The sequence below is a fragment of the Galeopterus variegatus genome, unplaced genomic scaffold (assembly GCF_000696425.1).
Source record: "Galeopterus variegatus unplaced genomic scaffold, G_variegatus-3.0.2 Scaffold1108, whole genome shotgun sequence".
NCBI lineage: Eukaryota > Metazoa > Chordata > Mammalia > Dermoptera > Cynocephalidae > Galeopterus > Galeopterus variegatus.
This window is the reverse complement of record NW_007727219.1, coordinates 309,047-320,166: the sequence shown is the minus strand read 5'-3', so window position 1 is coordinate 320,166 and position 11,120 is coordinate 309,047. Positions and strand designations below refer to the sequence as shown.

Genomic DNA, 11,120 nt, shown 5'->3' with positions numbered 1-11,120 from the left:
GCGAGGCCTCGCTGGAGCGGCGGCTGGAGAAGTAGGGGGAGATGCCGGAGGAGCGGCGGCTCACGGTGTAGGCCGAGCTGACCGTGCTGGTGGAGCTGTCCCGGCGCTCCTGCAGCTGGCTCAGCATGGTCACTTCGCTGGCCGACAGCTCGGACAGCCGCGGGTTGGGCAGCAGCCCTGCCGGCCCGCCACCCCCACTACCGCTGAAGTTTTCCAGGATGGAGCCTGCGGGAAAGCAGAGGGGTCAGCTCTCCAAGACAAGGGGCGGGTGCTCTGCCTGCCTGGACCATGTTGAGTCAGTCTGCAGAGCCTAGAGCACTAGAATGCGGCCTGGCACACAGTAGGCACTCAAGAGATGATCTTTGCATGAAAGAAGGGAAGGAAGGGACATATTGCTAAGGGGAGATAAGTGGCAGTTGGGAGGCCTGAGTCCCAATCTTAGCTCTACCACTGCCTGCCTGTTTCCAAATCCTCCTTACTCTGGCCATCAGTTTCTCCAGCTGTAGAAAAATGAGAGGAGGGGATGAGTAGCCTAGGAAGGCCCAGGCCACAGTCTCCTTGTACTCTCACAGTCTGTGGATGGATATTTGGTGCCAGTTGGATCCCTTGAAACAGAGTTTAATCAGCAGGCTGCTTATAGGGAGTGCCCTGAGACCCACACCTGTGGAAGGAAGGAAAGGCTGCAGGAGTGAGCAGAGGAGTAGTGAGCCTAGGATGATCTCATAGGGAGGTCAGGACCTCCAATGGCCCTTCAGTACTGCCCCAAGTTGGGCTGAGATGGCTGGTCCTTTATACTCCTGCAGTGATCAGTCACTGGATGTGGGCCACCCTGAGAAGGGGTAACTTTGGGTGAGGCAGCTGACTGCAATCCAGGAGATCCCACAAGGGGCTGAATTCAAGGCCATCTGCCAGTAGTCTCCCCAACAGCTGGGACAACACATCCTCCCTTCAAGGGAGAGCTGTGTGGTACATCACAATGTCCAGCATAATAGGCTGTCAGGCCCTGGAGGGCAGCCTGAGGCCTGAGTGCCTGGTGTCCAGCACAGTGCCAGGCACAGAGTCAGCACTTATGTGCTTGGTGGCGATGCCTTCCATTTCAAAGTCTGGCCAACCTGCCCTGAGGCTGAGCACAGTGCTGCCTCCTCCAAGAAGTCCTCCTGGCTCTTCCCCACTTGGAAGTGCTTTCTCCTTCCTCTGCACAGCTCCAGCCTTAGCTCTGTCTTTGGAGCTACTCAGCTTGTTCTGCAGAAGAGTGTGAATCTGGCAGTACAGGCTTCTTTGGGACTGGGATTATATTGCTCTCCTTCCACGGGCCTTTGTCAAGGGCCCATAGCAGGTGCCTAATAAATGACCGAATAACTGGATGAGGAAGAGGATGATATGAGCATGGTCTGCCTATTTTTAGGTAGTTACAGGGATACAGCCTGGTGTAGGTGAAACAGCGTGGGTTTTGGAGCTACACAGGCTTAGGCTAAGTTTCACTTCTGCCAGATTTGGGTAAGGCACTTTCACCTTTCTGAGCCTCAGTTTCCTTATCTGTGCAATGAGCTGGTAAGATGTGTCCTATTGTGGGCATCCAGTGAGACAGCATATGGTGCTTGGTGGGTGTGAACCAGTTGGTGCTGCCCAGGCCCTCTCCCGCCCCCACTGCAAGCCCCAGGCTCCACTTACCACTTCCCGGGAGGGGAGGCAGCTTGGTGTTCCGGGTGTGTGGAGCTGGCCCGGCCCATGAGCAGGAATCCTTGAGTGACTTGAGCTTCTCCTTCTTGAGCTGCTCGAACCGGTGCATGGCAGTCATGTGTTTGCGCAGCTGCAGGCCACCAGCTGCGGGGGCAGCCAGGGCTGAGGCGTCGGCCCCTGGGGGAGTGTCATCCAGCGCTGTCAGGTCTCCCAGGCTCCCGGGCCCCGTCCCCGGCATCTCCACGCCACTGTCATTGTTGGGGGCACTGCCCAGGGGAGAGGGCTCGCTGCTGCAGGATGACTGGGCACCGGGGCTGGACTGACACAGCTGCAGGGGATGAGGTGAGAAGGCACAGACTCAGAGGGTGTGAGAGCCTCCCTGCTCCTGCATCCATGCCTGCACACACACCACACACTTGTACACCCAGGGGGCAGGAGGTGGGGGTAGAGAAAGGAAGTTGCCTCGGAGGAGCTTGCAAACCATCACTTGTCTGTTTGTAAGAGATGGTGTTAACCTCGGCTTCCCCAACTGTGAGGTGGACTTGAACTGCCTCTGGTGCAGGTTAGTGGATGGATAGAAGGCACCCAGCACGCAGAGGGCACCCCGTAGGCCATGGAAGAAGGCACTTAAGCATTCCAATAACAGCGATGTGCGCACAATGAAGTGAGGAACACCAAAAGCTTGCCGACTTGGTGCTTTCTACTGCGCAGGGCTATCTCAACAGGACAGAGGCAGGTAATTGGAAAGGTTAAGCACCATAGCCATCCCAAAGCAGTCCTCCCTCACCTCTGGGTCGGGGTGGAGTGGGGCCAAGAGTTCATGGCACATGTACACGGTGCAGAACGCCGCAGAACTCAGGCTCCACTCCTATAACCTGGCATCTGAGCCCTGATGAAGCTTACCCTGGATGCAGCATCTCTGGGCTCAGTGCTAGGGTGAATGCCCCCAAATTCTAGTCCCTCTTTGAGAAGCTGCAATGTTCCTCCCTGACAAGTGCAAGCAAGCAGGGACCTCCTAGGTCTTGCCTTTGGCACCATCCACATTCCTCAGTGTAGCCCTCAAGACCCTCCAGAGGCCAGCCCACCTCACCTCTGCAGCCTGGACTCACACCTCCCCTCCATGCTGTCCCTCATGCAGCTTGGTCCCCACTGCTCTCTGGACCTGCCAGCTCCACTCCTGCTGCTGGCCTTTCCCTGTGCTGATGGTCTCACCTGCGGTGCCCTGCTTCTGCCTATCCAAAGCCCGTTCCTGGCCCTTCAGGCCTGGACTGACAGGTCAATCTCCACCTGGGAAGTGGCACTGGACAGGTACCCCAGCCCATCCCCGCTCATGCCAGCCCACCCACACACCCCACCCAGCTCCTCTGCTCACCTCAGTACCGTCTATCCTTAGGGGAGGTACAGTCGGGAAGAAAAGAGGTGGAGACAAAGAACAGGTGGTTAGAACAAAAGGAGCAGAGGCCAGAGGGGCGAGGACGCAGAGACAGGACAGAGGGCTGGGGACTGGCAGCAATACCGGTGCTGGCTGGAAAGGCAGACACTCAAGAGACCCCCCACCATCCCACACACAGACTGATCACATGGGGGGTGGGCATCCCCATTGCCACAGCCCTGCCACATATGCCAGCAGGAGCTGGGTCAGAGGCGGAATGGGACCTGGACAAGGCAGGGTTGATGAGAGGTCCAAGCTGGTGAAGGGAGGAATGCTGAGTTGGAGAGAGGAGGGACATCATAGCACCCTCAGAAGAGGGGACGTAGGGCAGAGCCCACAGCTGTCATCAGGTTCCGGGCCCTGGGCACGGCCGTGCAGTTGCTCTCGTGCCAGCCGGGCCACCAGGCTCTGCTTACCCCGGAGCTCTCGGTCTTGATGGCTTTGATGTGCAGGCAGTCCTCCATGGCCTGGCTGGTGCTGCTGGCCTCGGCACTCTCCTCGGACCCCCGGCCGCCAGGTTCAGCATTGGTCTCATTGTCCCCATTCTCCTTGAGCAGCGGGGCACGGAGGTGCATGTCATTGCGTTGCTTCTTGGTGACATGAGCATCTGGGCCATGGACCGTTTTCACGTGCTTCCGGAGAGAGCTGGGGTCCGTGTACCGCTTGGTGCAGCCAGGGATCTTGCAGATATAGGGTTTCTGGGAAAAGAACGAGGCATGTGTTACGGCTGGGGATATGAGCACAAACTCCGAATGGGTGCACTGCCCATTCTCCTGAAGCCATGCTATGTCCCTTGGCAGAGCCTGGCGGGCACAGTTGGTAGGTGCTCTGTCCCTTTGCAGGTAGTACCCTGCGGATGGAGCCACAGGCCTGCAGGAGCCTCGCCCCAGCCCAGCCTTGTCTGCCTCCTTTTCATGCAGGTAAGTACATGATCAAGGGAGCTCCTGGCACAAGACTGTGAGGACATGGATCAGAAAGACTGTGGTGGGGTGTGGGGTGAGGGAACATACATGCCTTGTGTTATCACAATGCTGCCTCCCCTGTGAATAGAGTACTTGGATTCTGAATATCAGCAGCAAGTGTATGAGCTCAGTATATCCTGCGAGATAGCACTAGCACCCTTGATCTCTCTGATGAGGAAAGATAGGCTCAGGGAGGCAAAGAAACTTGCTCAAAGTCACCAAGTAATAGGATGGAAACTCAGGATTTCTGAACCTCAGTCCTGGGGTTCACACTTACACACACACACAGCCCCCACACATACACGCATGCATACATATACTTACAAACACACATACACACATATACACACACACTCCTCTCCAAGGCTGGCTCTTCTTTGTTGTGACTCCGAGGGGTTCAAATGCCTTTGGGGATTCCTCTAACTTATCACATGCATTGGAGCAATGTCCCTTTAGGGTTCAGACTGCGTCTAAACTTTTAGAAACATTCTCTCCCAAGTCTGCCTGAGTGACAGTATCCTGGGTGACAGTAATTGTATGGTTGGGCTGGGACTGGGAGGTGGGTGTAGTAGGCTCCTGCTTGACTTTCCTCTCTGGGCTCCAGCTACCTGGGGAGACAGAGGCTGTTCTGTGCCCCAAGTGTGGGAGGCCGATGGCCACAGCAGGCCCAGGCAGCACTATTGGCTGAAGCGTGTCACTGCCAGCTGCTCAAGCTGCTGGGGCCTGGGCCTGCCAGCATGTGCTGAGCTCAGACAGTAGCTGCTCCACAACGGGACGCCTGCTTGTGAGTGAATTTGGGGGGATGAAGTAGTGTCTCAAGGTGTTTTCACCGCTGTGGAGGAACCAGCACTCTTGGGCTCCAAACCCATGGGACAACTGGCAAGCTATGTGGCATTGGGGAAAGTCATTTGTTCTCTCTGAGAGTTAGTTTCCTCATTTATAAAACGGGGCAGCAGAACCCACCAAGACCCCTGAGGATAAGGAGCAGACTTATGTCCTGTGACACAGCAGGCACTCGGAGATGAGAGAGGTCACTCCCCCCAACCTCGGCTCCCATGGGCCTCAAGATGGCCTTAGGGGAGGGCACTATTATATTTATTGCAGAGATGAGGAAACTGAGGCACAGAGAGGGTAAGTATGCCATGGGACCTTACGGGGCATCTTCCCTTTCGAAGAGGATGTGGTACAGAGAGGGAGACTGGCCTATCCAGGTCTCTGAGTCCTGGTCTGTGTCTGAGGTTGTGCTGCAGGTTAGTGGTGTGGGAGGGGCACCTGGGCACCCAGACACCTACTGGCCTACACACATCTAGAAGCCAGGGTCAAATGGTCCACGCAGCCCCCGTGTGCGTGCCCGGCATGGTACCTCATTGGAGTGGGTGCGGTTCTGGTGCTTGGCACGGTCCGAGGCGTTGGAGAAGGCCTTGTTGCAGCCCTCGTGCTCACATACGTAGGGCTTCTCCCCGGTGTGGGAGCGCAGGTGCGTCTTCAGGTTCTCCAGGCGAGAGTAGGCCTTCGAGCAGCCCTCGAACTGGAAGGAGGCTGTACTGTCAGTGAGGGCACCCCAGATCCCACAGGGGCCTGACCTCAGGGGGTGGTCCCCACCTCCTTCAAGACCTCGCCTCTGCTCTGCTGCACCCCATCCGTACACCCAGAAGCATGTGTTTTAACAATAGCAGTTACTTTCCTTCCCAGAAAATGTGGAAAGGACTGAAAAGGACAAAAAGGACAATGAAAACGGCTGGCTGCCCAGGGACAGCCACTGTTGACTTCCAGGTAGGTCTCATTCTGATGACTCTGCAGTTCACCCCCACATGTTTTTAAAACCAAAAGTGGCAACCTATCAAGTATTTAGTTACTTATTCCACTCCTTAAAATCAACAGCACATTGTGGGAATCTTCCCATATCATTAAGAACTCTTGGAAAATATTATTTTTAACTGTTTCCCAATGCCATTCTCAATCATTGTTCTATGCATTAAAATGTGCCAAGAATAAAATCCAGAGTCCTTTGAGTCTTCGAGTGAGCCTCACCACCCTCACCCCCGCGCCCACCGTGCTGCCTCCTTCCTCGCTTTACACCCACTGGTTCCTCTGGCTGGAAGCTTCCCCCACCCCCACCCAACCACCCCGACCCCTCTCAGTTTTTAGGTCATCTCCTCTGAGAGCATTTTTCTGATATTCTTAATCACAACACTCTACCCTTTCTCCTCTGTACCCCTTGACACAATTATTATCTTAATCATTTTGTTATTTGGCCTTCCTAGTAAGATACAAGCTCCAGAAAGCAGGGACCTTCTAGATCTGTTCATTGTGGTCTTCCTACTATTTAGTGCCTGATGAAAAGGACGCACTCAAGAAATATTTTTGGAAAGGAAGGAAGAAAGAAAGAGAGAACACGAGAGAGAGAGGCAGGGAGGGAAGGAGAAAAGGAGGGAAGAAGGAGAGATCGCTGCAAGAGGCTCTGCATGTATTCTAAAGATAAGGCAGGGACCCAACCTCTCTCTTTTGCATGTGGTTATGCTCAACACCATTAGTCACTAGGGAAATGCTAATGAAAACCACAATAAAATACCTCTTTATACCCACTTGGATGATTAGAGTCAAAAGACAGGTAACAAGAAGTGTTGGGGAGGATATGGAAAAATCGGAACCCCCATTCATTGCTGGTGGGTATGTAAAATGGTACAGCCACTTTGGAAAAAATTATCATGTGACTTAGCAATACCACTCCTAGTTATGCATACCCAAGAGAATTGAAAGCGTATGTCCACACAAAAACATGAACGTGAATGTTCATAGCAGCATTATTCATAATAGCCAAAAAGTAAAAACAACACAAATATCCATCAACTGATGAATGGATAAACAAAACACCCTCCATCCATACAATGGAATATTATGTAGCCATAAAAAGTAATAAAGTGCTGATTCAGGCTATAACATGAAATAACCTTGAAAACATTAATTGAAAGCAGCCAGACACAAAGGTTATATGTTGTATGACTTCACTTTCATGAAATTTCCAGAACAGGCAAATTCATAGAGACAGAAAGCAGATTAGGGGTTGTCCAGGGCTGGGGGAAGGAAAGAATTGGGAGTGACTGCTAGTGGGTTTGAGGTTTTTTTGGGGGGTGATAAAAATATTCTGAAATTAACTAGTAGTGAGGTTTGTACAACTTTGTGAATATACTAAAAACCACTGAATTATACATTTTTTAAAAAGGGTAAACTTTATACCTCAATTTAAAAAAACTAACTTGCCAACAAAGGTAGTATATTTTACTAGATCCTGGACACCATTGATTTTAGGACAGCCTGAGTTCAGAGGTATTAAAACAAGAACTAAATGTGTGTCTCAGAATCTATGAGATACAGTGATTCACAAAGAGGAGTTCCCAGATGTCTAAGCCGCAGCCACATGAATGGACTGGACAACCTCTCCTTTTGAGGGGGAGCAATTTCTGTGTTAAAAAAAAGTCTCACCAATTATAGACACGAATCCATAAGGGAGGTCGTATGAAATGTCTAATCTTTGAGCTCACTTTAAAAAAAAAACAACCTGGGCCGGCCCGTGGCTCACTCGGTAGAGTGCGGTGCTGATAACACCAAGGCCCCGGGTTCGGATCCCATATAGGGATGGCCGGTTCGCTCACTGGCTGGGCGTGGTGCTGACAACACCAAGTCAAGGGTTGGGATCCCCTTACCGGTCATCTTTTTAAAAAAAAAAAAAGAAAGTTTCCTTGTAAAACCGAGAAAGAAACAAAGATGCCAGCTCTTAGTTTCTCCTCAACACTGTAAAGTCTTAGAACAGGAAGACAAGAAAAAAGGACAAAGTTTTAAGACCTGAAGAGAGAAAAACTCTTCTTAATCATAAACACAATAATTATCTAAATAGAAAAACCAAAAAAACTCTTCAAAATATTAGTGCTAATAACAAAATTCAGAAAGGTTGCTGGATAGAAGATCAATAGCTAAAAACTTTATATGTAATAATAACAAACTACATTGCTCAAGCTGTGAGTCACCAATGATGCTTTTCTCCCTGCACGGTGCCAGCCCCTCTGCCCAGTGTCACTCAGCCAAGCACACTGTAGGGGTACAGCTGTGCCTTGGGCTCATAGTTGCACATAAGCAACCACAGAGACACTGGCACTCTCTCGCCATGGTCACCAAGATGCTCACACCCAGAGAGCAAGCTCACCAAGGTCTGGGACAGCAGCAGGCGAAGGGGCCTCAAGGACTCAGGATAAGCAAGGGCCAGGGTGGGCACAGACACGAAGACTGTTGGCAGGACCTGTGCCAGTGCAGCTATGTGGCCCATTCCACCCAGGTTGGCCTGCAGTCAGCCATGTCCACACGTGATCCCACTTGCCTGGCCAACAAACCGGCCCTAAGGACACCACTGGCAGGGGCACTCACCGTGCACTTGTGGGGCTTCTCGCCTGTGTGCCGCCGCATGTGCACCACCAGCATGTACTGCGCCTTGAAGGGTTTCTGCTCCCGCGTGCAGGCCTGCCAGCGGCACACGAACTCCTTCTTCTCCCCGTGGATGTGCTCGTTGTTGATGTGCTGCCAGGACCGACAGCCGGAGGAGGGTGAGCTCAGCTGCCCGCCCCACAGGGCCACCTGGGGAGTGCAGACCACCCCCCCCCTGGGACCCCCAGCACATACTATGTGAAGACTGCTACCCCAGAGAGCCTGCCTAGTATATGCAGACCACCCACTGCCCCAGGACCCCCTGTCTACTGTGTGCAGGCTGCCCACCCCTCTGGGGCCCCCAACCTACTATGTGCAGACGACCCCACAGACCACTACCTTCTGGCAGTTGACCATCCACTCCACTGCATCCCCCATTAGATACAGACCACTCACCCACAGGACCTCGGCTTCCTATGAGCCTGAGTCCCCACCCCACTGCCCCCTCCCTCCTCTTATGTGCAGACCACTCTCCTCACTGCCCATTCCACCTGCTATGTGCAGCTCTCTAACCCAGCAAGACCAGCTCTACATGCCAGGCCACGCCTCCTCATGAATTACCATCAGTCAGCACTAAATGAAGATCTAGTGTGTGCTACTTGTCTTGTCTGCATGTTCCAGTTAGTCATCAGAGTGACCATCTGTGATGGTCAAAGGCATTCCGCTCACCTCAGGGTGGGCTCTGGGATCTGGTAGGTACGGAATTGGTGGCTATGATGATGCTCCCAGGCTGCAAACACTAGGCACTAATTAACTGCAGCCAGGCAGACGTACACATGATGGGTGCACGAGAAGCTCCTCCCAAGCTTGCCCCTATTGTTTCAGAGATTTTCAAATAAAATTTATTGTAATGGAAAAATAATGCATTCTCATCTCTATTTTTGGCATTGACCCATGAGATGATGGCTTTGTCCCCTTTTCACCGAGGCTCAGACAGTTTAGTGGCCTGCACAGGGCCCTGGCAGTTAAACTGTGGGTGGAGCCAGGTTCTAACCCTAATGGTGGGCTCTGGGCTCTGGGCACTGTGCAAGGCTGACCCTGAGACAAAATGGCCCAGGTGAGCAATGCTGGACTGCCACGGACAGCACAGCTGACTCCGTGGCATCAGAGAGGAAGCCCTGCTCCTCAGGGCAAGCTGAGAAGGGCACGGGCAAGAAGCCTTCCCTGGGAGAGTGGTCCCCAGGCTCATCCCCAGGCAGCACTGTCCCGGGCCAGGCACATGGGGTGAACACACACCTTCAGGCCTCAGCCCTGGGTTTGTCACTGTGTGCTCTCCCTAGAGTGGCTCCTACCTTTGAACTTGGGATGTGTGGGCATGTGCGTGGAGGCCCTTTAAGTCCGCTTTAAGTCCTTAATCTTTTGGGTTGCTTACTTAACTAAGGAGTGGGAAGAGGTGGTATGAGTCACTTACAGACTAGAGTGGAAAGCATATAGACATCCTGCTTCCTCTCCCACGGGGTTTCTCTTGAAAGGGCTCCATCCAGATCCCATCCTTCCCTTCCATCTCCCTTAGTTCAAGGTCATGTCGTGCCTCTACCTTGGATCAGGGTGGGCTTGATTCCACCAGGGAGGTGGTGAGGGTGAGACTCAAGTCTTAGAGGCTTCTCGTTCCCTCTCCTTTCTTCTCTGTTCTCATTCCCCTCTCCCAGCCTTCGTTCCTCCCACCCGCTCCTCCCACAACCTCTAGACCCGAATTGTCTAGTGCAGCAGGCACTTGCCACGTGTGGCTCTTGAACACTTGCAATGTGGCTGGTCTGAACTGGGATGGGCTGTAAGTGCAAACTACACACTGGTTTCAAAAACTTAGAATGGAAAATTTTTAAAAAACGATGTATAATATCTCAATAATTTTGTTTTATATTGATTATGTGCTGAAATGATAATATTTCAGATATATATATATATATATATATATATATATATATTTTCTTTTGATGTAGGTGTTTATTGCTATAAACTTTCCTTTTAGAATTGCTTTCACTGCATTTTCTAAGTTTTGGTAGACTGTGTTTCCATGTTTATTTGACTCAGGTTATATTTTATTTCCCTTTGACTTCTTCTTTGACCCATTAGTTGTTCGGCTGCATCTTGTTTTAATTTCCATATATTTATGAATTTTCTGATTTTTCTACTGCTGTTGATTTTTAGTTCCATTCCATTTTGGCCAAGGATACTTGATGTTATTTTAACCTTTCTAAATTTGTTAAGAGTTATTATGTTTCCTAGCACATGATCTATTCTGAGTGCACTGAAAAATAATGTGTATTCTGCTACCGTTGTATGGAATGCTTTGTACATGTGTGTTAGTTCAATTACATCTATAATGTTGTTCAGGCCCAATGTTTCCATATAAATTTTCTGTCTGGGTGCACTCTTTATTGTTGAATGTGGGGTTTTGAAATTTCCTTTTATTATGTTTCTGTATATTTTCCCTTTAGTTTTGTTAATATTTCCTTTATATATTTAGGTTCTGTGATGTTAGGTACATGTATATCTAAAGTTGTTATAGTCTTTTGATGAATTGGTCCTTTATCTATATATAATGACCTTCTTTGTTTCTAATGACAATT

General features: G+C 51.2%; 1 protein-coding gene across 1 annotated transcript in view; it reads right to left on the bottom strand.

Moving 5' to 3' along the window:
- GLI2 (GLI family zinc finger 2) overlaps window positions 1–11,120 on the bottom strand; it is a 250,402-nt gene that overhangs the window by 4,012 nt on the left and 235,270 nt on the right. Inside the window, exons 10-14 of the mRNA XM_008574794.1 lie at window positions 8,494–8,643; window positions 5,438–5,602; window positions 3,529–3,810; window positions 1,672–2,008; window positions 3–225 (exon numbers count right to left, since the gene is read on the bottom strand). Coding sequence (XP_008573016.1) covers window positions 3–225; window positions 1,672–2,008; window positions 3,529–3,810; window positions 5,438–5,602; window positions 8,494–8,643 — 1,157 coding nt within the window. The remainder of the gene's footprint in view (window positions 1–2; window positions 226–1,671; window positions 2,009–3,528; window positions 3,811–5,437; window positions 5,603–8,493; window positions 8,644–11,120) is intronic.